Here is a 25,465-nt window from a genome sequence, read left to right on the forward strand (position 1 = left end):
GCTCCTGATTAGTTACACTGCTCTAATAATTACAGTTTGGCATTAGCAATAAACACTGTCCTATGAAATTTCTAGAAATGTCTTCTGGGGAAGACATTTCTCCTCTCCTACCCAATAAACAAGACAATTTAGTGAAATCATGGGAGATCTCATCAAAATTAAAAAAAAAAAAAAAAAAAAAAAAAAAGAATCTCAAAGCCATTCACTCTTTCCTAACGTTTTGCACTCAAATTCCTGCAGCACTGAATGCAGCTAAGAAAACTGAGAAACCTGCTGCTCTCTCTAAGCACTGAGATTGCTAAAGCACACAAGGGACAGGATCTAATCTATCACTTCCCTGACACCTCCTTTAGCTTGTGAAAGAGCTTGCTGTCAGCACAGGGGATCTGGGAAATGGCAACTTAGTTCAGGACTGGCCCTGTGCATCACAACAGGATTCTTTTAGCTCTTTTTGCCTTGCTGGTCATTTCTAACTCCTGATTCAATGGAGTGGCCTGGAATAAGTGTATTGCATTCACAACCATTCACATTTGAAAATAAAGAGGGCTGCACTTAATTTACAATTGTAATAAGAAATTTAAGTTAATATACTAATTAATACATCTGATTGTGGAAGGTGGAACTGTCCAACTGTGTTTTGAAACAAGAAAATCAAAGTCCCGAGACAGTAGAACAGTAACTGCCCATAGCAGAATTCAGCTAACATGGTGATCAAATACCTGAACTGCTCACGAATGAATTGCGTCCTACATATGTCACTGTGCAATGGCTTCCAAGATAACAGCTAAGAATCAAAGCAAACGAATTACTGAAAGTCTGGTGACAGGGGCAGAGAATACACCTTGAAAAATATTAAGGCCTGACTTAACCAGCTAATTGCATTCTGACTCTTCGCCTTCTCCCTAACTGATTAACAAAAAATAACTTCTGTAAATAGGACTATATACACAAAAAGTTAAACATTTTCAGCAGTCAGAGAAAATCCTATTTGCTAGTCAGTGTAGCATGACTAAAAATGAAAAACCCAACAGTCCTAACCTCTAATAGAAATCAAAAGAAAATATGCACATTCTGAAAAATGACCAGCACTGAAAATTTCAACCAAAAGTAAAAACTGAGAAAATTTTTAGTATATGAGCCAGGAATATATGCTTACATACATTTGGGGTAGCTATAGGGGAAATAAATATTGAATACGGATGCTGCTAGAACCCAAAATCACTTTGTCTTTGAAATTCTCAAAGGCATACAGCCTAGTTAGATCTAGGACTGAAGCAATTAAGCAAGCCATCATTCCACTGACGAAATATGTAAAGCAACAGCTCCCATTTCACCGTGTAAGAATTAATTCACAAAAGTAGAGCAATAGATTTAGAGAGACAGTAGCAGAACCTTTACCCTTTTTCTTGACTCCCAGCAATTACACTTAGCAATATTTGAACTGCTTGATCGAGTCCAGCTGATGTTAGTAGCAGCAAGATCAGCTCAGAGGGAAGGAGGGAGAGCCTTACCTTTTCAGGCTGATTGGCATAGGCAGAAAGGCCTGGCTTCACAGACTCAAAGATTTCTCCTTCCAGCTCTGGAAGGCTTTCTGCAGAAATGAAACATTACACAAAGCAGTCAACAACTCAAATCTTTTTCATTAGCTTGGTTGTCTTCAACACTGGTAAAGTGCCTATCCTTGATTTCCCTTTGCAAATGCTATTTCCTTCCCAAAACAAACACTGCTCCTTCATTTCACAAACATATTCAACAGAACACTACCCTTATATCTTCCATATTCATGAACAATTTATTATGAACACATTGTTATAATTAGAGGTTATAATTCTATGTTAACACATTTTTCTAATTAGAATGTTGCCCAGAGAAATTGCGAATGCCCCATCCCTGGAAGTGTTCAAGGCCAGGTTGGATGGGGCTTTGAGTAACCTGGTCTAGTGGAAGGTGTCCTGCCCATGGCAGGGGCCTTGGAACTAGATGATCTTCTAAGGTCCCTTCTAAACCATCTTATAATTCTATAAGTACGTTCATTTTGCATTTGTGAACCACAAATTATAGCAATGTAATACGACCATTGCCTAATCCTAATGAAATTTCTTTCTCTTTCTGTCTCCAAGCTAATTGTGAAACTTTAATTCTTATTAAGGCACATACAGTCAGCTCCTGACTATCCTTAAGTGATTCATCTAGCTCAGAAACACACAGCTGAACAGAGCTGGTTGGCTTCAGGCGTTTGACTGCAAAGCCAAACAAACGTGACCGTTGCTCCCAGAGTGGCTTGGGTCTAAAAGCTGTCCCTGAGTATTGTGTATGAGAAGTCAGGGTGAGTCCCTGAGAGCTGGACATTGTACCGGCCCTTCCCAACTAACACTGAACTCATGTGAAGCCACACAGGAACTACGTGTGGCCCTGAAGGGCTTGTTGGCAGAGTTTCACCACCAGCCTTTAACCAGTGCAAAATTTGCTGAGTCACTGTCCCCAAGCTAATTCACCCTCTTGAGGGCTGCTACACGTGCAGCCAGCTCGAGTACCTTCCTTGGTGGTTACAGCTCTTTAATTTAATGATTTTAATTTGTTATAAAATATGACATATACAGATATGTAAAATTTAAGTATTCCTTGATATAATTCAAGGTGCAGACTGACACAGGGTCTTACCTGGGCTCTTCTGCACAAAGGTGTAAATATGAATCCGTGTTCCAGTGCTTCCTGCATCGAACATTATGCCATAAAAAGTGTTGGCCTTTGCATTTATAGGGCACACATTAGGTGGAAAGAGATCCTGGAACCACATGACTCTGTTTGAATGGGAATGAACAACGGAAAAAGAAGAAAACACCAGTGCTAGAAGGATGGGGAGTCTGGAAGATGCCATCCTGCCAGATCCACTTGAGGAAGTCAAGCATGGATGAGCAGTCATAGAGCTGGAGTAGTTCCTGTAAAGAAAAAAAAAAAAAAAAAAAAGGAACAAAAATTACCAAGAGCCCTCTCCTAACAAAGTCTATAGAAAAAGTTCTGTCTGTACACATATATTTTGCCCTTTGCAAAGAAAAATGCTTTTCAGCACCTCATCCAAAAGATGTTATTTACTGTATTTTGGTGCTACAGCTGCATGTAAGTGATCTGTTCTTTCAGAGTAAACGTTTCTCCGCTTCACAAATGCAGAAGAGTCAAAGTAATCCCCTCATCTCATATTTCTAGTTCTCAATTTACTTAGTGAATTTTTTAACTTGGCTTAAAGGTTCTCAAGATTTACAGCCTCCAGAAACTCCAAAAAGCCCAAATGCTATCTGAACAGAAGTATCATCAAAGAAGAGCTCAGGGCAGAACCCCTTTGCCCTAATATTTACACGCTTGAAATGCTGTGGCAGAACACAAGTGTTATTCAGACAAACAAAGAGAATTTCATCTCAGGCCATGAACAGCTGCTGGGAGAGGTCAGCGCATGGAGCGAGGGCATATCCTTCCAGCAGCATCCTGGTCCCCGGGAAAAGCCCGTGCTGCACAAGAGGGACTGATCTGTGATGTGCACCAGGGCTCTGCGTCTCGGTATTTCTCACACTTCTCATTTCTGTCTTCATTTTGTTTATTCACTGTTTTCTTCTGACACAGTTTTCATTCTCAGGATTAGAAAACAACAACCTGACACACACTGATGCCTGAACCAGTCACCCTGAACACTCAGGTTGCTTAGACCTTCTAACATCAGCTTCTAGCAAGGTGCGTGACACAGTACTGGATATCCAGATACAACAACTATTCCTCCTGTCTGTCAACATGCAACTCTTTGCATATACTTTTACTAAGAAATGCTAACAAAGGAAAGACGTGGGCACAAAAGCGATAGGGCTCATCATTCACTTGGTTAAACAGGAAGGTTGTTTGCATATTAGCAGCAGAAATGAGCATGTGGTCAGATGCCCCACCTTGTGCCGTATCACCTGCCCTGACATCCACCTGGAACACTCGACACAGAGGGTTCATCGGCCCATCAGACACGGGTTTACCCCTCCACGTGCCCACGGTGCTGAATGTTTTACCTCATACACCTGTTCCTCTGCTCTACCCCAGCCCCTCACCTGCTTCTATTCCTAACAGTCAGTTATCTTCTAGTGATCTGTTCGGCCCCACTACGTTCATTCTCTCAACACCTTTATTTCCAACCTCTATCCTATAATTATCCATTCCTAATCCTAACCTCTCTCCTTTCCCTTATATGTGAATTTTATGTAACCTCTGTTTCCACACACCTTTCACCCATGCCCAGAGAACTCACCCTTCCCTCCCAGAGGCAACCCTTATACAACTTCCATTATTTCAGCCCTTCACCTTTGTCCCTAACTACAGCAAAATGAGATTAACTTTTACCCATTCTCACTAAACACGCCACACTGGGCCATTCTGTGAGTGCCTTTCTAACTCAGTCAAGTGTTCAGCTATCTCCGGAGCACAGAAAACGCCCAGCCCATTGCAGAAGGGTAACCTTGCTTATCTTCTGCGACCTTTAGTTGAGTCCTCCCTTTCCTAGGAGAGGCACAGAGGCATGTGCAGGAGCACTGACTCTCGATCCACTCTGCCTTACAAACACATTGTGAGAAGCGATTTTATTGTTCCACAAACATGCAGCAGCCCTGGCCATCAACTGCAACCGGTCATGGTTTCTAAAGCATTTGCATTTTATGCAGTAATAACTGAGAAGTTAGTTCCAACCTGTAAAAACTTGAACTGCTGTCCTGAACAGAGTTCATGGAAAGTGCTGAGCTGTTTGGCAGCTTCATAGCTAGGGATTTGAGTACCATGCAGCTGGAATTACCCACATTTGCTTCATCACAGTAAGGAGGTCTGCTGAAAATCCAAGCTGTATCATTTAACCAAATATGAAGCCACACAAATGAGCACTACCTTAGCTGGTCAGGAGAGGTGTTGTTACACAATTTAAGCATTTTGTTTACTGAACAATCACAAATAAAACCTGAGCACCTGCCTTAAGAACAAACTCCAGAGTCTTGTTACAGACAGTGCATGTGACACTTACATAAGCCTCACAATCTCGGTTGATCCGAAAATATCCAACCAACTGCCATCATTAACACCAGCTTTTCTTGCCAGATACCCTAATAGATGAGTCTTGGTCTCCCTAAACTCTAAATTCACTAAAATTATTTTCTGTATCGCTTCTCAGCCATCCAGCACCATTTCACACTTCCCATTCTCTACTTCTCCCCTGAATTCTTGTCTTTCTTTCCACCTTTATCCACCCAAACAACAACAACAAAACCAACAAACCTCAGGATCCCCTCTCTCGTTAAGAATGAAAAAAGTACACTGAGCCTCTTCGATGAGTGGTTCAGGCTGTTTACTAAAGAGCATCAGCAAACCGGTGTCCACGAGAGGTGTAAGTGTAGGAAAGGGGAGTAAGAAGTCAGAGAGGGCAGAGGGAAATGGGCTGAGTGTAACAGAAACGGCAATGGAAAATGTGAAAAGAGAAGGTCAGAAGAAAGAACAGAGGGCAAATTTTAGGGTGGAGGTAGACAAGAGGTAAAGATTAGTTAATGAGGAAGAGGAATACTATTTCCAAGGAAGTTGCTCTCAGAAAACATAAAGTCCTCGCTGCTATCAGAATACAACAGGAAGGATGAAACGAGGAACGCACGGAGAGGAGGAAACCGGCTAACAGCGATACGAGCACCGGTTCGTTAACACCAGCAAGCAGCTCCGCGGGTAAAACACTCGGACTATCCCCAGCAGGCTGTGATTGCCGCCCACCCCGAGGCGCAGCGCCGCTCCCCGCCAGCAGCAAACACCTGAGGCACGCACCTGCAGCTGGGCGAAGGCAGCAGCGGCTCCTGCGGCGCAGAGATCCCCAGGGGAAGCGCTGCGGGGCTGCGGGCTCCGCGCCCGTCCCTCTGCTCTTCGCCCCGGCTGTCCGCTGGGAGGAGCGGGCGGCGTTACCGGGCCGCGGGGGAGGCGCGGGGACACGCGGGGCTGAGGGAAAGCCGCCGTGCGCCCACCCCAGCCTGCGGGGGGCACGGGGCAGCGCCAAGCTGGAAGTTAAACCAGGGCGGTAACGCGGCTACACGGCCCGCGGGGGGGAAGGTGAAGGCGTTACGGGTTATACGGGGCGATAACGCCCGTCGGCAGCGGCTTCAGAGCCGGAGCAGCGAAAGCGCTGCCCGTGTAGCGGTGCGAGGCGCGCAGCCCCCCAGGTGCTCACACGCTGCACAGCGACAGCACCGACAGGAGGCAGGGCGCCTAAACGCGAGCTCCTGAAACAGGAGAAGCGACACCGGCGCCGTCACGGTACCAAACAGCAACAAAACACCTCAGCACCGCACCGCACCCCGTAACCAGACGGGGGACGAGCCCCCTCAGGGCAGGGCAGGGCAGGGCAGCACCGGGGGCTCCCCCCGGCCCCCGTCAGCAGCCGCCCGCCGTTACCTGCCCGTTAGGAGCGGGCGCGGCTGCCGTGGCGACGCGGCGCTGTCCCCGCCCCCCTCCCCTCCCCTCAGCCCGCCCGCCCGCCCCGCTCGGGGCTCACCGCTCGCTCGGGGCGCCGGCGGCGCCACATCCCGCCGGCGGCGGCGCGCGCGTCACGCCGTCACGCGAATATGGCGTCACGGGACGGTTGCCGCGGCAACGAGCCCGCGGGGCAGGAGCTAAGATGGCGGCCGGGCGGCAGGCGCCGCAGCGCCGCAGTGGCTCCTCCTGCTCCCCGGCTGCTGCTGCTGTGGCGGCCGGGGGGCGGGAGGGGAAGGTGGCGGCGGCGGCCGCTGAGGCGTTGCCGTGGGAGGTTCGGCTGGCGGCGGCTGAGGCGTCCCGGGCTGAGTACCGCGCGGCGTCCCGCCTGCTGGCCAGGAGCAACGCGGAGCTGCTGTGGCGGCAGCGGCGCCTGGAGAAGGAGGCGATGGCCGTGCAGGGCGGCCTGGCCAGGCAGGGCCGGGAGAAGGCGCAGGAGGTGCGGGAGGGCGAGCCCCTCGGCGGGCCGGGAGGAGAGGCTGCAGCCTTCCTGCGGCTTGAGGGGATCGGGATCCTGCCGTCCTCAGCCTCCTGGAGGAGGGCTGAGAGGAAATAAGCCTCCAAAACGTTTAATAAAATGAAAGGGTTTAGAGGAAATAAACCCCAAATCTGCTAGGAGTGCAGTGAAAAAATAAGCCCTACACCGGTGGCCTCTTGCAGGCTGTTGCACTTGAATCCTGTGTCTGAAAAAGCCAAGTACCAAGCAAAAAACAAACAAACAAACAAACCTTCAGTTAAAATAACAAACGGAAATAAATGCCCTGTTTATTGAATAAGAAGGCACAAACCTCTGATCCCCAGGACACTGGTAAGATTCAATGACAGGCGACAATATTCTTGCTCACAGTCCGTGGTTTTCATTCTTCCTGCATCCATCATGGAAGCCCTTATTCAATCCCTTTTCCAGTTGCTTGATACTATCTGTATATCTTTTTTCCCCTTTTCCAAACAGCTTCTCTTAATACTACACCGCCATCCAAAATGATAAGGAAGAAAACCCTCTGTCCGGATAGTTTTAATTCTTTATTTGACTTGCAGATTCCTTCAGGTGTTTTTACAGTTTAGTCTTGCATTATCTCCCATGCTTAACACAAATCACAAGTGGTTGTTTCACTCCCCAGTTTTAAAGGTGGTTTAATTGGCCCAAACACTGCAAGTGAGTGGCCCTTCTTTGCAGTTCTTTTCTTTCTGGCATCTTCTTATAATTTAAGTTTAAAGAGAAGAATACAACTAGGTTGCTATTCTCTCTCCCCCGCCATTCCCCCAGTTATTGTTTCTTAATTTCTGTTTTCACAGATCGAGAAACTGAAGAAGGAGCTGGTTCATTTGAAACAACAAGCACAAGAAGAGAACAAGAAACTGGTGAATGAGCTTTTTGTCCTCAGAACAGTGGGATCCTCTGGGCAGGCTGAATGGTAGTTTTGATTTTAGTGTGAGGAACAAGCTAGGGCAACAAACTGTTACAGGTTTTGGTACAAGAATCTTGCATGAAAAAAGAACTTGAAAAAACAGTGCTGACGTGGCAGTTATCCCATGACTCTCTAGTATTATTTCAGATAATAGGAGGAATATTTTATAGCATCTGAAATAGTAATAGGAACCAGCTGGGTAATGGTGAGGCCAGAGACACAGCAAAAATGCTTAATTTTTACTCAGCTAACCAATAACTAATTTGAATTCTTTTATAGTTATCCTTCATTCATTGCTATTGAACCAAAACAAATCTTAAAAAGAACAAAGAAAATTATTATTTGTTAATCTGGTTTAAATAAGTAACAGAACTGTGCTTATATCCACTTTAAGACAGTATGCCCCATGAAGAAGGCTCCACAAGGAACTGCTTCCCATCCATAGACTATAAAGAGCAAAAAAGGATATAAACAATGTTATTGATGTTGCTTTAAAGTAACCATTCATTTCTAGGCTTTTTATTTCACAGGAGGGTAGCTTTTGTTGAGTTAGCAGCATTTCTTCTAATGCTGAATTCCTTGTGGTTTTTAAAACGCTGCAGCTCAGTGTAATTTCAGACATTCAGTCCTGTGTGCTGTGTTTTATGTGATAATATTTAGTGATTGACTTCCCTCATTTTGCTTATTTCTTATTGATTATTTCTGATTTGCAGACAGACTATTATGCCCAACAAATAAAAGAACTGGAAGAGAAATTTCATGAAAAAGTTGGAGAAATTGGCCAAATTCAATCAGAACTGAAATTAATAAAGGAATTTCGCAGGGAGAAAGCAGCTATGGAGAAAGAACTGGAAGATGTAAGTTTGTCATAAATGCAGGTTTGCAATACTTAATAAAAAAGCAACCTTTCTGTCTGCATGGCAACACAGAGTTTGGGAGTGGATGAGAAAAGACATGGTTGACCTATTGTGTTTTTTTGTTTGTTTTGTTTTGTTTTTTCCTTTAAGCACAGTTTACATAGACTGAGCAACAGCACAAGGTTTATAAAATGCAATTTCCATAGCCAGAACTCGCTTCTATAATGGGTGAATGCTACAGGTTTGTTTTTACATTTTTATTTATTTTAAACAAAATTTACATAGAATCATACCAACATGGATGGACTAGAGGATTTAGTATACACTTTGGATCTATAATATGCTTTTTAAGTAGTGGTATTAACTGTAAAATGTTTCAGCTGTGATAACAAGCATCTCAGCTGGCTGATGGCATGAAAAAGGTGCCTCAAGCAACTTAAGTGTCTCACTGATTCAGCTTGCCTGATTTATTTTTTTTTCAACTACAATAAGTGTCTTGAAAATAAAACAAATGCTTGCTCAACACCATTTAGATTATTAATATATATCTGCTTTTAAGCTAAGACACTAACTACACTTAGTCATGCATTTTTCAAATAATGCTTGAGGTGTTGGATTTTGAATGAGCTTAATGACTGAATGAATAGACAAAGTAAAGTAGATTTCTAAAACTGAGCATTAAACAGAGCGATGGAGCGTGTGTGAATGACTGTCAGTGATGTGAAAATACGAGCAAAGGTGGGCTTTGAAGAGGAAGCAAAACAGCAATAAAAGTTAGATTAAGTGAATTTTAGAGATTGTGTGAAGATTTGATGAAGATTGAGTAGTGCCAGGAAAGACTACCAAGTACCTTCTTGAAGAATTGCATCCACACTAAGTTGTAAGGCTTAAATTAATTTCCATTATTACAGAGACTTAATTTTTTATCACAGTTAAAAAAGAGTATGAAGATCTCAGACAGGAGACATCAGGAAGCAATTGTGAGACTGGAGAAGAGGTTCCTTGAAGAGAAGGTAAAGGCTGACAACAGGCAATTAAACTTTTATTAGAAAAAAAAATGATTTCTCCCACTGACTACTCTGTCTTCTATAGTTCTAACAGTTCTTTACTCAGCATTTTACAGATTCCTACATCAACAAAAGTATGATGACTGGTTGGAGGATAGGTGAAGCTTTTTAAGGAAGGACATGGGATGTCAGGATCCCAGACAGGCCTTATTCTCCACTTCTGTCAGGAACATCAGTACCCTTGGGAGTTCATTCAATTTATTCTTTTCTGAGCAAGAAGTTGCATGAGCTGGAAACTGGAGATGATTTTAGAATTTACACTGTATCAGGTTTTAACTTCAGTACCACAGTTCTCGTACAAAATTTAAACAGGCTTTTCTCCCTTTCAGAAAAGACTGGAAGAAGATACTGAGAAGAAGCTAGTGATGATGACAGAGACTGCCCAGCGTGAGGCTGTTTTGTAAGAAACACTTTTCATGTTTTCTATTTTACTAATCCATTTTAGTGGTGTGTTTTAAAGAACTAGTTGCCCATCTTACTCTGTGACCTTTGAAAGGCAAAATCAGTTACAATCTAAACTGTTTGCCCTATTTTAAATGTCAAGATGATGGCAGCACTTAAACTGTAGAACTCTTGCTGGTTCTAGGGGAGATCTGGAGGTAATAATCACAATCACACTGCTTTTTTCTCATTCTCACAGTCCAAATGTAGGACTAAAGATAAAGCTAGGAAAACTTCGTACAGACCCATGAGAATTTTACAGCTTAACTCTGAAATTAGGGCACTGAAATATTGATTTTCATGTAAAAAACACTAAAGGTTGTGATTAAAGCTCTTGGATTTTATTTCCCTTTGTCCAGGCAGCTGAACAGCATGGGGAGAGAGGTGTTTAAGGAGAATATTCGTCTTCAAGGTGCTTTCTCAGATAATCTGAAAGAGAAGATGGAATTGCAGAAAACAAAACTGAAGTTAGAGGAGGACAAAACTCTTCTGTTACTGGAGAAGGTTTCTGCTCTGGTTTTAATTCTGTTTCATTTCCCCCCAGGAAGGGGTCCCTGAAGTTCTGGGAATAGATGTAAGTGTAGTGAGACTAATTTTTCCCTAGTCAGATCTCTCTGCAGCTATTGAGTTTCAGAGTTGTCTGAAGAAAGCTCTTATTCTCTCTTAATTATGGAGGAGAAATAAGGAAGGATTTCCTATGATAGCCCACTGAGAATAGGTCTCTATGTAGTATACACTACATGCCAAGCCTTCTTTATCTGGCTTCTCCTGTAAAAAAAAAAAAACAAACAACTGACCCCAGAGAAGTATTCTCTCTTTGGTGTGATGGTGCCAGCATGTTTTACTACATCGTCAGTGCTGGGGAAAAAGGAAACCTCCAGATTTGGTGTGAGTGAAACAAAAGCCCAAAAAATTTCATCTTACCCTTTTAGGAAACCAGCGAGGGTTTGATTCGAAAAAAGATCCTACAGATCAACCACCAGAAAGCACAGATTAGAGATCTGCAGTGTAAAGTGGAAAAACTGGAGATGGCCGTATCTCACATGACCAGAGAATTTGAGACAAAGACTCAAAAAACACAGCATCAAGCACTGATAGAAAACCAGGCAAGCATGGTGGAGATCAAAAAACTGCAGCAATTACTAGAAATGAAGGACCAGGAGATGAATCGAGTGAAGAAACTAGCCCGGAATATTTTAAATGAGAGGACTGAGGTGGAAAGGTTCTTCCTAGATGCTCTGGAACACGTGAAGCAGGAGATCAGAGCAAGTAGAAAGCAATATTATGAAAAGGCACGGGCTGCCTATTACAGGAAAATGATGGAGGCATGTGCAGGGACTGAAGAATTTCCCAAAATCAAGACATTCAAAGGCAACATAAACAGCACAAACTGTGTGTATAGAGACCTAGAGGAAGCAGAGAAATGCTACGGGTATTTTAACACACAAAAAAACCAACAATCTATCATCCCAGCACACCTTAAAAAAAAAAGAGACCTGTGTGATGATATTGTCTAGATTTGGAGTGTTTGTGGAGACTGCTGTAGTGAGAATAACTGTATGAGGTCAATTAGTAAGGACTCTGTGGGCACCTAATCTCACTCTTTGATCATTATTTATATGAGTACTTCTCATATTCTGCCATGTGCTATGGAATTACTTGCAGAATTTCCAGTATAGATGCATTTCTGCAGTTTCTTTTTTTTATAATTATTGTAGCATCTCTGTTTTTTGGAGGTTGTGTAGGCATTGTTCTTCTGGCATTGCTCTTTTGCTTTTCATTCACTCCCATGACCTAAAAACATTGGAGTCTAAAAATTACAATTAACATTTTAGGAGCTCTTTACTATGCTGCTGATCATTTTAACAGAAGCAACCAGTAGATGGCAAATAGTCTTTGTTCAACTGTTCTTCCATATGCCAGAATAAAAAATTATGAGAATAAAAATTAGTTTGATATATATTTAGCTTCTTATGTTTGAACAGTGAAAGAAGCAAGGAAAGGGAAATGTGCTTGAAATGAATATGTTTATGTCTAGTTTAGAGACCCATATGTTTAGAAGTTGGAAAGACAGTACTGATTTATTTTCTGAATTTACATGCTATGAATAGCTGAACAAGAGCAATGCAGAAATAAGAGTTTAAAGCCCTTTTTACACATAGAGAATCCAAGAGAGAGATGCCTTTTCTCCTAATGCATTGATCTTTTCTGTGTTTTTCAGGGAAAAAGTACAGTTTGAAAAAGTGGATATCAGTGAGTTGACATGGGAACAAAAAGAACATGTTCTGAGATTACTTTTTGCCAAAATGAATGGCAGAAATCCATGGTAATACTCTGTTTCTTCAGTAGGGGAATGCAGGGCTTTCCCTGTTACTAAAGCTTGGCTGACAAACTCCAGAGTAGGGGATTCCCAGAGATTCTGCGTCTAGCATAAAAGTCTAGCTGTGTGGCTTGGTGTGAGATACTGTAGCCTTACAAAAAAGGTGATTTATACAAATTTCGACAGGCAGCAGGCTATACTGCTAGTTCTTTGTGTGTAGTATCAAAAGAAAAGCAAGTGGAAATAAACTTTTGATAGTACCGAGGAAGACAGAATTATTTTTGCTGAGTGCAGTGGGATTAATTTTGTTCAGTTATTAATGAAATCCTATCCATTTTTATCAGACAAGTAGATAATGCATGTTGTGACAGTACCACTCCCTCTATATATTTTGTTTTAATAAGAAAACCATAAAACAATCTAGCCAGTATTACAAAATACAAATATCCACAGCCAGGTTATTGAAAGGGTACTTACCATATGCTGGTTGCAGTCAGCATAAGAAACCTGGGAGCATGATATGAAAGATGTCTAAAATAGGGTTTACACTGGAAATTCAGAAGTCAAACTGCATTAAATACATTATACACTGTTAACAGAATTTTTGATGGAATGCATGAGTGCCCACAGAGAAGTCTAAAATGCTACAGTTTTTTATGTAGTTTGAGAGCTAAACGGGGTGGAATATCATCTTCTCTGTTATTTTTAAAAATCTTTTGTTTAAATTGAATTTAAACTTTATTATGTTAATAGAGTGTAACAAATTTGGTTAAAGTTATTACAGCAAGAATAAGAAATGCATAATTAAATGATTAATCTGTTAGCTTTTATGGTCCCAATTTAACTCCTCTTATCAGTATTTGCCAACATACAAAAATACACATAAACCTGTATGGTAGATACGCTTAAGGAATGGGATACAAATACTTAATTTTGATTTGTGATAAAAATTATTGTTTTGTTGTTAATTTCAAAGATTTCTATTATAAAATCTATTTTGTGTGTGCATTCTAAGTGAGATATTATTGAGTAATATTCTAGGATAGGAGGCTAGAAGTTTTCTTCCACGTTACTTCCTGTTGTATGGAAACATAAAATGCTATTTATTTACCAATAATTTGTCTACATGTGCTGACAGCCTTTCTTACCCTAAAAAATAATTACACACAGTTCTGATATATCTATTAGAAGAATAAATCAGGCCACTGGGAATCAGGAAGGAAACGGCCTAATATTTTGGTCAGTCTTTGATAGTCTTCACAGTGGTAGAAAGGATTATTTAGACCTCTGCTTAACATGAAGCGATAGTCACCCCTGTATTTGTAAAGGTAGCGGTGAACTAAAGGGCAGAAACAGCACACAGCAGCACTGACCTCTGCCTATGCAATTTCTGCTTGAGTGCTCCTTGTTTACTTTTAGTTGTAATGATTTTTCCATAAATACAAAATTCAGTAGCGAACTGAACTCGCATTCAATTCGTAGTGCTGATTTCAGAGAGTGTACTGCAATAGCTCGAGTGTCCTGGCACTTCTTGCTTGCTGTTTATTGTAAGAAACATCAGGAGTTTGATGTGGGATTAGAAACCTGGCTGAGCATACCACCTTTAGATGAGGATAACTTTATTCGTTTCTTCCCTACAGGAAGTACAGCAGAGTTCTGGCTACTTCAGCTCCAGCTGATGCTAAAGAAGAAAGCGAAGTTGGGTAAGATGCTAAATTATGCTGTACTATTTAACAACTTGTCAGTAGAAAGCTGTACCAGCAGTGAGATGAAGCAGGTACATCATCAGTGAGCATCTGCAGCTTGATCTAAAAAGGCCTTTCATTAACTGAAAGGCAGATACAAGTTGTATTTCTAGTACATTTAAAATAATCTGATTTAAAAATGCTGTTGGAAACGCAGATAATCAGAAAAGATATTTGCACACAAGTGAAAGGCCCCTACAAATTTCTAGAACACAGGTGTGGGGAAAGTGCAGGGATACTCCTCCAATTCTTCAGGCAGCAGGTAAGCTTGAGGTTGTCATAGAAGTTTAGAAGGATTTTAGAATTTTTAAAGGAGATAGTGTATTTTAGTAAGGCAACAGAAAAGTCAGAATAGCAATGCTGATTAGGAAGAAGAATGAAGGTGATTTGAAAGTGAATGGCTATAGACAATATTAGAGGCTATTATTTAATATTCCTTTCCCTGGTGTATGAAAGGATGCTCATGTGTTAATGGTGATTTACCTTAAATATTTTACCTTTGCAGCACAGAAAATGTTTCTTCCAACCTAGTATTTGTTACACAGCAAGCTGAATTATCAGAGTCATCTACAGCAATCCTTCCACGTATTCAGATGTTAACAGAGTAAGGCAGCCGTACACTTCACGTGAACAATATCCACAGCAATTACTGACTCATCTGCACTATTCATTTTGGAAGTTACCTTGTGAACAAAGCTGCAATTCTGAATCCTCCATCTGTTAAAGCTGCTGCTTTGACTACAAACTTAAAATTCATCTGAAATACACCGATTTTCCTCCTCCTTAAAATAAAGATCTTATTCTTTCCGAAGCCAGGTGCTAGGATGACCCTATATACAGCACTGAAGTGGTTAGAACTCTGTGTAGGTGTTGCTGTAATTTGATTGAGATACTTCTTCAGTTAGGATTAGAGTTGTGTATATGAAGTTTGAGAGCTTTTGTGATCAAGTATGTGGGAAATAGAAACAAGGCATTCCTTGAAATGCTGTATGAAGATACTGGTGCAGAAGTCCTTGAGATACAGTAAAAAGGAAGATGTGTACACTGATTACAGGAAACACAGACCAGCCTCTGTGAAGGGGAACAAAGTCAATGTAACACCTACAGAATATCTTACCAAGGAACAGTCATTTTCTCCAGAAATGTATTAGCAAATTTTTTTAATTCACAATCAAACTGCAAGGTGAGAATTTCCCTCTAGAGTATAGCAGAAGAAAAAGTAAGATACAAACATAAGAGTAACTGCTGTGGATCCACTAAATACATAACCGTCACTTACAAGGAATCTTTGTCAGAAGGCAGGATACAAAGTCTTCACATTCAGGTTGTTTAATTAGAACAAGTAATGATTACAATCATTAGAATAATACTATTTTTCATGAGTACTTGAATGAGTTCCCTGCAGATCCCTCATGGCTGCATCATCTTCCAGGATGCAAGAATAAAAGTAGAGGCTCTCCAGCTCTAAATGCACATATTCTTAAGAACAGGGTATCCCAAGATGTACCCTTCTCTTGTCATGGGACCTGCAGTCCCTAGGGAACATTAGTGTGTTTGAGCAAATGTCGCAAGGTGTCAGTCAATCACCACAAGAAATATAGCGATAGTCAGGAAAAGAAACAAAACAGGCCTGGCTGTTTTGTGATTAAAACATGTTCTCCCTTCCTACTGACCTGTCTACTTTTCTTACCACCCAGACTCACATGATCCTGTGATGCAAGACATACAAACACGTTTCTGCTTCCACAGTTTCATTATCTTACAGGACCTGTAGGCACATTTCTGTTAGCACAGTAAAAAGGCACCAACCAACTTCTAGGTATAATGAAATTGACAGCAAGCTGGAGAATACAGTCTGCACGCACAACAGGAACAGAAGTTTTCAAGCTGTCAGAGGCACAGTGAAGGTCACTGTACCATACAAGAATTTCTTTCATCTTCAGACAAGCAAGCAAAGATGCTTTTCTGAAAAATGCTTAGCAAGCCATTTCTGAAGTGTTTTGGGAACTGCTCGACAGATGAAAGACTGACGTTTTCAACTCCCAAACTTGCTGTCTTCGTTGTACGTAGAAGTCATTTCTATGAGACATCCAAGATGTCCCAGTTATGTCACTCAAACTGAGTACTCATCTGAGTAAGGTTAGCTTAAAATCTTAACATGTAAGAAAGTGGTAAAGAAAACTGCTACAAGATGTAGCCAGTATTGAGTCACTAAGGCTAAAGACATTGCAGTGGAAAGCAGAGTAGTGTTCAAGTTCAGAGGGTCTGGAAAGAAACACAAGTTAAGGCCCATCTGTCTTCCCTTTCAATTAGATTTTTTTCCTCTGACAGGTTATTGAAAAAAAAAAAAAAAAAAGTTGTGTTCAGCTAGCCAAAAAACACTGACAGCAACAGAAAACTCAGACTGTGCATTACATGAGCCTGCCTGATCTAGACAGAAAAAAAAGGCCCATAAAAAATGGAGCTTTCTGTTTCCCAAGGAAATGATGACAGTCAGAACAAAACTGGAAAGTGCAACATGGAAGGAGAAGGGAACCAAGGTCAGCATCTGTGAAGGCTGATTTAGTTCCCCATAGTTGGCATAACCACAGCAGGCTTGGTAACAGTGGCATCTTCCTCTTTCCATTGAGAAATGATTGTTTTCAGCTGTGTGTAGAACTGCACTCCCTGGGAGAAAGGAGAGACACATGGGTCAGATGTTTGGCCTTAGGAATTCTTCAGATCTGCACCACAGATCTATCAAGCAGTTTTTGCTCTGTCTGCAAAGGTTTGAGTTTTCCTCTGTAGGAACAATTCCTGTCAGTCTGTTCCTTTCAACAGCTCCCTAAAGACTCTGGTCCTGTGAGAAAACTTGATTGACCATCTCCCCACTGCCATTTCTAACCTGATTTATCACAAATCAAGAGAGTACTCTGAATCCGCAAGTTACCTGTTTGCCATAGAAATTAGTGTCTCCTCTGAAAGAAGCACGAGAACCAGTGAAAGAGAACATGGGCAGAGGTACTGGGATTGGAACATTGACTCCCACCTAAAGCAAAGGAAAACGGCCATATTAATCACACGATAAAGAAGTAGCAGAGAGTCAGTGATTAGTCACTATAGCTGGATGGCTGATGGTGTAAACAACAACTGTAGGAACAAATCTAGCTTGAACATACCTGCCCCACATCTACTAAGTGAGAATATTTTCGAGCTGTGGCTCCATTGGTGGTGAAGATTGCAGTTCCGTTTCCATAGGGGTTATTGTTCACCATCTTAATTGCATCATCCAAAGTGTCTGCTTCCAGAACCACCAAGACAGGCCCAAAGATTTCCTCCTTGTAGCAAGTCATGTTTGGCTGCCAAGACAAACAGCAGAAAAAGCAGACTGTAGGAAACAGCATATAGTAAACACACATGCTGCTCATCCTCAGGATACTCCTAGGAACACCCATCACACTGCATTGCTGCAGGACATCCATCCTTCAGTCCTGCCTGCCATTCCACCATTTCCCCTGCCCTGCTATCTATCTAGTCCACTATAGAGGGCACCATTTGTAATTGCCAAAATACTTTCTGCTTCTACTGCCTGCCTGATCTAAGTTAGGCCTTTGATCAAGGCTGATTAAAGCCAGGATTAATTCAGGATAGTTTGTTCCTCTATAAGTCAGTGCCCAGGATTTGTGTCTCATAATTAGCAGTATTTGACAAATACAAAAGCACCAGTTAGAGTACTTTAATCATTAATAACTAACACAACAAACTACAAAAAATTCATCTGATGAGTTTTCTGTGGCTACTGATAACCTTAATAGTGTATAAAAAAGTACAAATCAAAAAATCTCGGTGAAACTTTTACTATTGAATACCTAAATATTTACAATGCATCAAAGGAAAGTGAATTATTTTAAGATGCTTAATGAAAATAATGAAATTAAATTAGGAGATAGATTAAGAGCCTCAAATATATGATAGCACTTAATCCATAAAATCCTAATAAAAAGTACAACAGAAGAACTATCAAGATCAGTGCATTATCATGTAATCACTCACCAAAAGGACCACAATTAATATTCCCCCCAGTAGCATCCATCTGTTGCACACCATGCACTATATTGAGAGGCTGTTTCAGTAAAACTGTGAATATATTCAATTATTCAAAGAGCTTTTGTACCTTGTCCCATAATTACTCTTGCAAAGACTTCCACAAATATTTAACTTCTGTTTCTACAAGTCCTTACATTGCAAATTGCAGGAATGTGTAATGGAAAAAGGAAAATTATGTTTGGCTGTTAGTCACGCTCTTTTTAGACATCTGCTGCTGGCCATTACTACAGAAAGTACACTGTGCTCGATGGATATTTAGTTTGACAGAGTACGAACTGCCCATATATTCTTTTAATTGGCTGCATTCCCATAAAGTTAAGATTATCAACTCTATTCAGTTTGTTCTGCTCCCCTGGATTCTTTCATCACCTCCACAACAGCATTACAATCATCACGTCACTGGGACTGTGCAAAAGAAGGCTGAGCTATTTATGAGACTTCTGCTTGGTGATTCTTGATTGATTTTGGCTAACCCATTTGTCAAGTGACCCTGCAGTATACAGCATCAAGTGTTGGTTATATTACCTTGACATTGGCAAGGATTGTTGGTCCAACAAAATTGCCATTTTCATAGCCCTTCACTTTGATATTACGTCCATCCAGAAGAAGGCTTGCACCTTCTTTTACTCCTTTCTCAATCAGATGGCAAACACGTTCCTTAGCCTGGGGACTGATTAGAGGCCCTAGATCTGCTCCAGGCTGGTCTCCTGTAAAGAGGCAGAGACAAAAAAAATAAATTAATTCTTACAGCTTCCTCTTTATAGGTATGATGGAGGTAACTCCACTGGCAGAAAAAAAAAAAGAGATATATGATGTTTCTGAGAAACAGAACAAAGATTTGAGGTGTTAATGAACTGAGGTAGTAGTCTGCAACTTGTAATCATAATCAAGAAAGAAGAGAAGGTATAAGCATACTTTTAGATCACCAGAATGCTAAAATTCAAAAACAGATCCTTCTTAGAAAGGAAAGTTTTCCTCTTTGCATGGCTTTATTGAAAATAAATGAAAGTCAGGATAATTATTCTAGAATTAACAACTAGTTTTTCTAAAGTGCTTGTTTCCATTTTTAGCTCTTATTGCATGCTTACTACAAATTGGAAGGATCTCTAAGACTGTCATATAAATGGTAGGTTTGTGTTCTACATACGACATAAGCTCAAAGTTCCAGTTAAAACAAAGCCAGTCCTATAAACTGTGCATCATAGTTATATTGTCAAGCTTTCCTACAGATTCCTAACTCCAAGTCTAGGGCTTTGTCCCACTCCAGATAATGTGCTAGCTCCCATAACTACAGATCAAACTGATGGAGCTAGCAGCTTCAAGGGATAGATACACCACAGCATGGCAGATACACCAACCTAAAAAGCCACAGCTGTACAGAAGTGAAGTACCTAATAAGACATTATCTGAGCCTGTACCTGCATTTACGCGTAGATTTTTGGCTCTTTCCACCAGCTCTGGCAGCCATTTCTGTGCTTCTCCCACTAGAATTGCTGTAGACAGGGCCATGCAGCGTTGGCCAGCTGCTCCAAAAGCAGCTCCAACCAGCTGGTTCAAGGTGTTCTCTTTATTGGCATCAGGCATCACCACACCATGGTTCTTTGCCCCCTGAAATATAACACACATAAGGTCTCCCATCATTAACCACCCCTGCCCACTTCTTTTCTAGCTCTCTGGCAGTATCTTGATATAGTAGCTCTGATGGCTACCAGCAGGCTGGCGAGAAGTGCAGCCTCCACACTTAACTATCAGCAACAAAGTCAGCTTCTGCTGCTGACAGGTGTGTGCTGTTTCAACACGCATAGACAGAGGCAGTCTGTGTGCTGCCGTGTGCTCCGTTCGGTGGCATTACCATGTTAGCCTGGACTCTCTTGCCATTCCGGGATCCTCTCTCATAGATGTACTCGCCAGCCTGATTAGATCCCACAAAGCTGATTGCTCTGATATCCGGATGGTCACAAATGAAATTCACAGCTTTAAATAGAAAATAATATATTACATATCGTGGTGCACAAACATTTCCCTCTGTCCCCATCCCCACATTGCTAAGTCTATGCATCTTATCAGAATTCTTGCCTCTGTTTCCTACATTTGAGTCACATTTCAGTGCTCATGGTGGCCTTTCCCAAGGTGCCCAAGTGATGTTGAAACAGAGTTACCATTGGTTATTTGTATCCTTGGGTTGTGAATTTAATTGATAAAAAAAAATTGATAAAAGATAATCTGTTTAGGAACTAAAATACTGGTGGCCACTGCATAGTCAGCGAGGCATTTAATTTTTGTTTAGTCTTCCTTGGTAAACACCAAGATAATTTATCTGCTTATTTCAGTTGAAGCTTAGGTAGCTAAAGAGAATTTGAACACTTGCATACCTTGAAAATTCAGACACTAGCTCCCAAAATTCTTGCCACCGTATCTCCCAAAATATTTGACGCAACATGCTAGAGGATCTCCCTGTCACCCCATTTCCCTTCCATCAAGGGTTTTGAGGCATCTTTACAAACCTATCTATCAGCAGTAGGATCAGACACTCCAACTTGTTTTAGTACCTCCACTAAACATACACCACAACACTTGCATACTCCAGCCATCTCCCAGGCAGGCTATTATTACCTTCATGCTGTCCATGGATGATATTCAGGGTCCCGTCTGGGGCACCGGCATCCTGAAACAGCTTGGCAAGGAACATGAGTGCTCCTGGTACACGCTCCGATGGTTTCATCAAGAACGTGTTCCCACAAACCATAGCCATGGGGAACATCCACAGAGGAATCATGGCTGGGAAATTGAACGGTGCAATGCCAGCGCACACACCCAGAGGCAGACGGTAGGTGTAAGTGTCCATGTCTTTAGTGATGGAGGGCATTGTCTCTCCCAGTATGAGGGATGTCACACTGCAAGCATGTTCCACCACCTCTGCAGCAGAAAGGGCAATATGCCACAGGGTGATCTGTTAATGGTCAGTCCCCAAACTCCCTTCTCACCACTGCCTTGACCCAAGTCTTCCTTCCAGCCTTTTCCCACAACTTAAAACTCATTGTGCTCCAGAAAATCCCTTTGCTCTGCCAAGTACCGTGAGCTCATTGTGAATGGATTCTCTCCTGAGTACATTATATGCCACTGTGATAGGAGCACAGACACAACAGCCCCAGTCAAAATACAGATGTGGTTTTAGTGTACCCACTGTGATTCAGTTGTAGCCATTTGAGAACAATCCCTTTACAGCAATTTGTATTCACTCCCAGGAAAAGGAAGGATCTAAAAATTGGAAGTGATTTAAGGAAGTTCCATCTAAGGGAACATTTCAGGTTAAGAGTTACAGTTGCCCTTTTTCTTTCAGAAGGAGGCTATGAAGGGCGCTACATGTACAGACACCTGGAGCAAACAGTTGCTCAGGAGACCTCCTCCCTTCCTAAGGGATCTGAAAGCCCCTTTTGTAACAGGAGGAGCCAGCAGCTTACGGAGGCCTCGGAACACATCTCCCTCAGCATCAGCCAGGGTCTTCCCTTGCTCAAAGGTGATGAGTTTTGAAATTTCTTTCTGAAAATGGAAAAAAAAGTTTACGAGTGTTACTGGAGAGCCTGACATGACATAGAGTGCAGGGTTAAGTTTACAGAGTGCTGAACATCAGCTGAACAGTCTGAGTAGACCCTGGGAAAGCCTGCATGGGCTGATTTGCTCTTTGTGGACAATAAGCCATTAAGTTGCACAGGCGATAGTTAAAAACAACAAGAACAAAAAACAACTGTAGGTTGACTTATACTCTATTGCTTTCACATGTTACAACAAGGACACAAAAATCTGTGGAATCCAAAAACATTTGAACATCCTTTTCCCACTTGTCTTTGTCAACTGGCACATTCTCCATCCAGGCTGAAAGTCCCTCCTGTGTTTTTTTGGTAAAAGGAACAAATGCAGAATAATACTCCTGAAGAAGCACTGCTTCTGTGCCCACATCTGCCTGGAAAGTGCTTTGCCTCACCTCTAAATGAGGGTGACTCTGTCAGCTCAATTATGGTAGCAAGACCTCATCAAGAATTCAGTTAAAGCCTGAGTCTCTCAGTTTCATTCACCAAGTCAGCTACAAGGCATTCAGCAAGTCATCACACACAGATGTAGTATCTCACCAGATTGTCTTTGATGAGCTGTTGGTAACGCAGGAAGATTTGCTGGCGACTCAAGACAGATGTTTCTGACCAGTTCCAAAAAGCCTTTTTGCAAGAAGCCACAGCTGCCTCCATCTCACTGGGTGTAGCTTTCGGTACGCGAGCAACCACCTCGTTGGTGGCCTGATGGAAAAGAACAAATTGCATCAAAACTCCACTTTTTCCAGCTGTGCCTGACAACCATTCAACAGTACCTTACACCACATGCTTAATATCCTTATTCTAAAAGGAGATATACTTCTCAGGGGGAAGGAGAAAGATTCCTTCCCTGGAACAGGCAAAAGGCCTGGGCTACAACAGGAATTCTATGTATCTCCTCATTCTGAAAACCTGCCCTCTCACATCTCAGAATAGACATGCAGAAAGCTGTAAATGCAGTGCTGGCTTCCAAGTTGGAGTTGAATTGACTTGTCTGATATATTTTTCAGCTTTTAGAGAGCATAGGATAGGTTTCTGTGGCCTACAGTCTTTTCCCTCTGTATCGTCTTGGCTCATTTGCTCTTGCGCATTAAACAAAGCAAGGTTGCTTTGCAAAGAGCAGCACGTGATTGTGCAATTGACACTGATCTTAGTTTACCTAGGTCACTAGGCTGAAAAAAAGATCTTTATGAGTAACCTTAGTGCTATAGTATTTTAGCTTTTAAGGCTTGTCTTTGTTGGTTTGACCTCCTTCTCATGCACACTTAAAAATTAAGTCTGCTTTGACATGACAAAACCATCAGGTAGGTCACTAAGAGAGAAACTACTTAGGAAAAAAGAACACTGGTTGCCCCAGTGACCAAATGAGCTTCAGGAACACAGCTTGCTGCCCGTAACACTTCCACAAAGCACATCAAAATAGGTCTTTATGGAGAAGTTTTAAAAACTGCTGTCCAAATGCTTACTGCAAGGGTCAGGATTCTGGGCCCTTTGGTGCAGGACTCAGGCAAGTGCAAGTGCTACTCATCTAAGCTCATTTTGCACTGCACAGCATCCAGCCTCTAAATCCACAGTGAATATCACGGCACAGAGGTGGAAATTTTCTCAAAGGAGAGAAGCTTCAGCTGCCAAGATTTTTACCTAGGACTGAGAGTGAAATCGATCTCTATCAGGACTTTACATGCAGCTGGCATCAAACCGTATCAGGTTGCACACATACGGGGTGAAAGGAAGCCGCCTGAAGTTCTGACATACTAATCACAGAGCCTTTCCATGAGCAAAATACAGTAAGCAGGGTTTAAGCTTCCTCTTCAGAGATCAGGGTTTTACTACACAGGGGAGATAAAGAAGGTCATCACTTTCCTAAGACTGACATTTCATGCGAAGAGGAAACTGAGAAGCAATTACACGGTGCTAAATCCATCTTAAGCTCCAAGACTAAGCTTTCTCAAGACAGACATATACTTTCCCCTTTCGCCAGACGATTCAATGGAAGCACAGACCCTTGCTGCACAGCGATCGTTAGTATATAAGCAGCGGCTGCTTCACTCACTGGGTTGTGGATATCGATCCATTCTGTAGTTTTGGATTCAACAAACTTCCCATCGATGAACAGTTTGGTTGTTGGCTGTGGAGGACAAAACGCAGGCCAGTGAGTGATCTTTGTCTCAAGGTGCCCACGTGCCAATGTGCCTCCTTACATGTAGGTCTTCACTTACCATTAAGCCTCATTTTTCCCCCACTTTCAAGCAAAATGGCTAAAGTTCTTTCAAAAACCAGTACAGAAAAAGTACATTGCTACTTATGTTCAGAGCTGTTTCGATCTATTTAAACACTATGTTACTAAGAAAATTAAAAACCTGCAATTCATAAATGTTTAGAAAAAAAACAGTTAATAATTCACTTTGTGAGGATTCCACCCACCCGGTACACACTGTACTACGTTCCTTTCCCATCAAACCACTAAGCGGGTTCATCTTTCAACCTCATAGCTGCAGGCACTAAGTTGGCCTTTCCCTGCCCCCCTGTGGTTCTGCAGCTGTGGGCAAGGAACCTGTGGGTGCTGAGTTCACAGCGATCGTCCTGGCAGGCAGCATGGAGGGAGGACACGACTTCCCAACTCACGTGCAGGGGAGAGGAAAAGGAAGGTTTGGGGTAAGGGAGGGGGAATGAGAGGGTTGGGATGCTATTCGTGGTGTAATGAAGGGAGATCAGGGGAAGAATTCGGAAGGTAAATGGGGCTGGCTTGGACAAGTGCTGGCAGTGAAAGGGGATGAGCGGGAAGCAAAAGGGCTGCGAGAAGCTGACAAAGTGGGACTGAGGTGAGAGCTGTAGCGAGGCTGGTAAGGGATAAGCAGGGCGGTAACAGCAGGGCAGCGGGTGGGAAGAAAATCCCACTGCAGGTGGTTACGGGGGTGGCTGCGCCTGGAGGAGCCGGGCAGGGCTGCGCTGAGCAGAGCACAAACCCCGCAGGGGAGCTCGGGCACCCCAGCACCTGGCTGCCAGGCGAGGCCCCGAGCCCAACACCTCCTCGCAGCGCAATTCCTGCAATTTCGGGTTATTGGGAAGGAGCAGGAGCCCCCCCCACGCCCCACACCCCCCCGGGCACTCACCACAGCGGACGAGGAGGAGGCGGCGGCTGAGGCGACCCACGGCGCCCCGGCTCTCCGCGGCAGCTGCCAACACACAGACACGGCGCGGTCACGGCCAGCTCCGCACCCCCTCCCCAGCTCCCCCTCCCCAGCTCCCCCTCCCCGGCCCCGAGGCCCCCTCAGGCTCCCGGAGCCGCCCCCGCGGTCCCGGTCCCGGTCCCGGCCCCTCACCCCCAGCGCCAGGCGCCGCCGCCCGCCCCAAGCCCCCCGCGCTGCTGCCGCCGCCGCCGCCGCCATGCCGGCCGAGGGTCCCTGCTCGCCCCCCACCCCTCCGCAGCGCCCCCT

At 42.8% G+C, this 25,465-nt stretch overlaps 3 protein-coding genes across 6 annotated transcripts in view; 1 reads left to right on the plus strand and 2 right to left on the minus strand.

Moving 5' to 3' along the window:
- ENTPD5 (ectonucleoside triphosphate diphosphohydrolase 5 (inactive)) overlaps positions 1-6,678 on the minus strand; it is a 29,802-nt gene extending 23,124 nt beyond the window's left edge. For 2 of the 4 annotated variants that reach the window (XR_014317659.1, XM_082762351.1), the window contains exons 1-3: positions 5,821-6,471; positions 2,662-2,939; positions 1,512-1,591 (exon numbers count right to left, since the gene is read on the minus strand). Coding sequence is in view for 3 of the 4 variants with exons in the window: in XM_082762351.1 (XP_082618477.1) it covers positions 1,512-1,591; positions 2,662-2,923 (342 nt within the window). In the remaining variant the exon portion in view is untranslated. Of the gene's footprint in view, positions 1-1,511; positions 1,592-2,661; positions 2,940-5,820; positions 6,472-6,541 lie in introns of those variants that run through there. The other 2 variants (XM_082762352.1, XM_082762353.1) reach the window with 2 other exon arrangements.
- BBOF1 (basal body orientation factor 1) lies at positions 6,665-16,749 on the plus strand (the record flags this gene model as incomplete). The annotated part of the gene is made up of 8 exons (XM_082762355.1): positions 6,665-6,958; positions 7,816-7,881; positions 8,642-8,785; positions 9,718-9,798; positions 10,182-10,252; positions 10,653-10,797; positions 11,226-11,725; positions 12,515-16,749. The coding sequence occupies 8 exons, from the start codon at positions 6,665-6,667 to the stop codon at positions 12,621-12,623; spliced, it is 1,410 nt and encodes a 469-aa protein (XP_082618481.1). The 3' UTR covers positions 12,624-16,749.
- Positions 15,666-25,437, minus strand: ALDH6A1 (aldehyde dehydrogenase 6 family member A1). Its single transcript, XM_082762346.1, has 12 exons — positions 25,352-25,437; positions 25,142-25,204; positions 24,082-24,156; positions 22,572-22,733; positions 21,906-21,984; positions 21,058-21,360; positions 20,297-20,418; positions 19,863-20,052; positions 18,970-19,151; positions 17,517-17,696; positions 17,288-17,386; positions 15,666-17,025 (listed from the first exon to the last, which is right to left on the minus strand). The coding sequence occupies exons 1-12, from the start codon at positions 25,415-25,417 to the stop codon at positions 16,921-16,923; spliced, it is 1,626 nt and encodes a 541-aa protein (XP_082618472.1). The 5' UTR covers positions 25,418-25,437; the 3' UTR covers positions 15,666-16,920.
- Between the last annotated feature and the right edge of the window lie 28 nt (positions 25,438-25,465).

This window comes from Aythya marila (genome assembly GCF_965140915.1).
Source record: "Aythya marila genome assembly, chromosome: 5".
NCBI lineage: Eukaryota > Metazoa > Chordata > Aves > Anseriformes > Anatidae > Aythya > Aythya marila.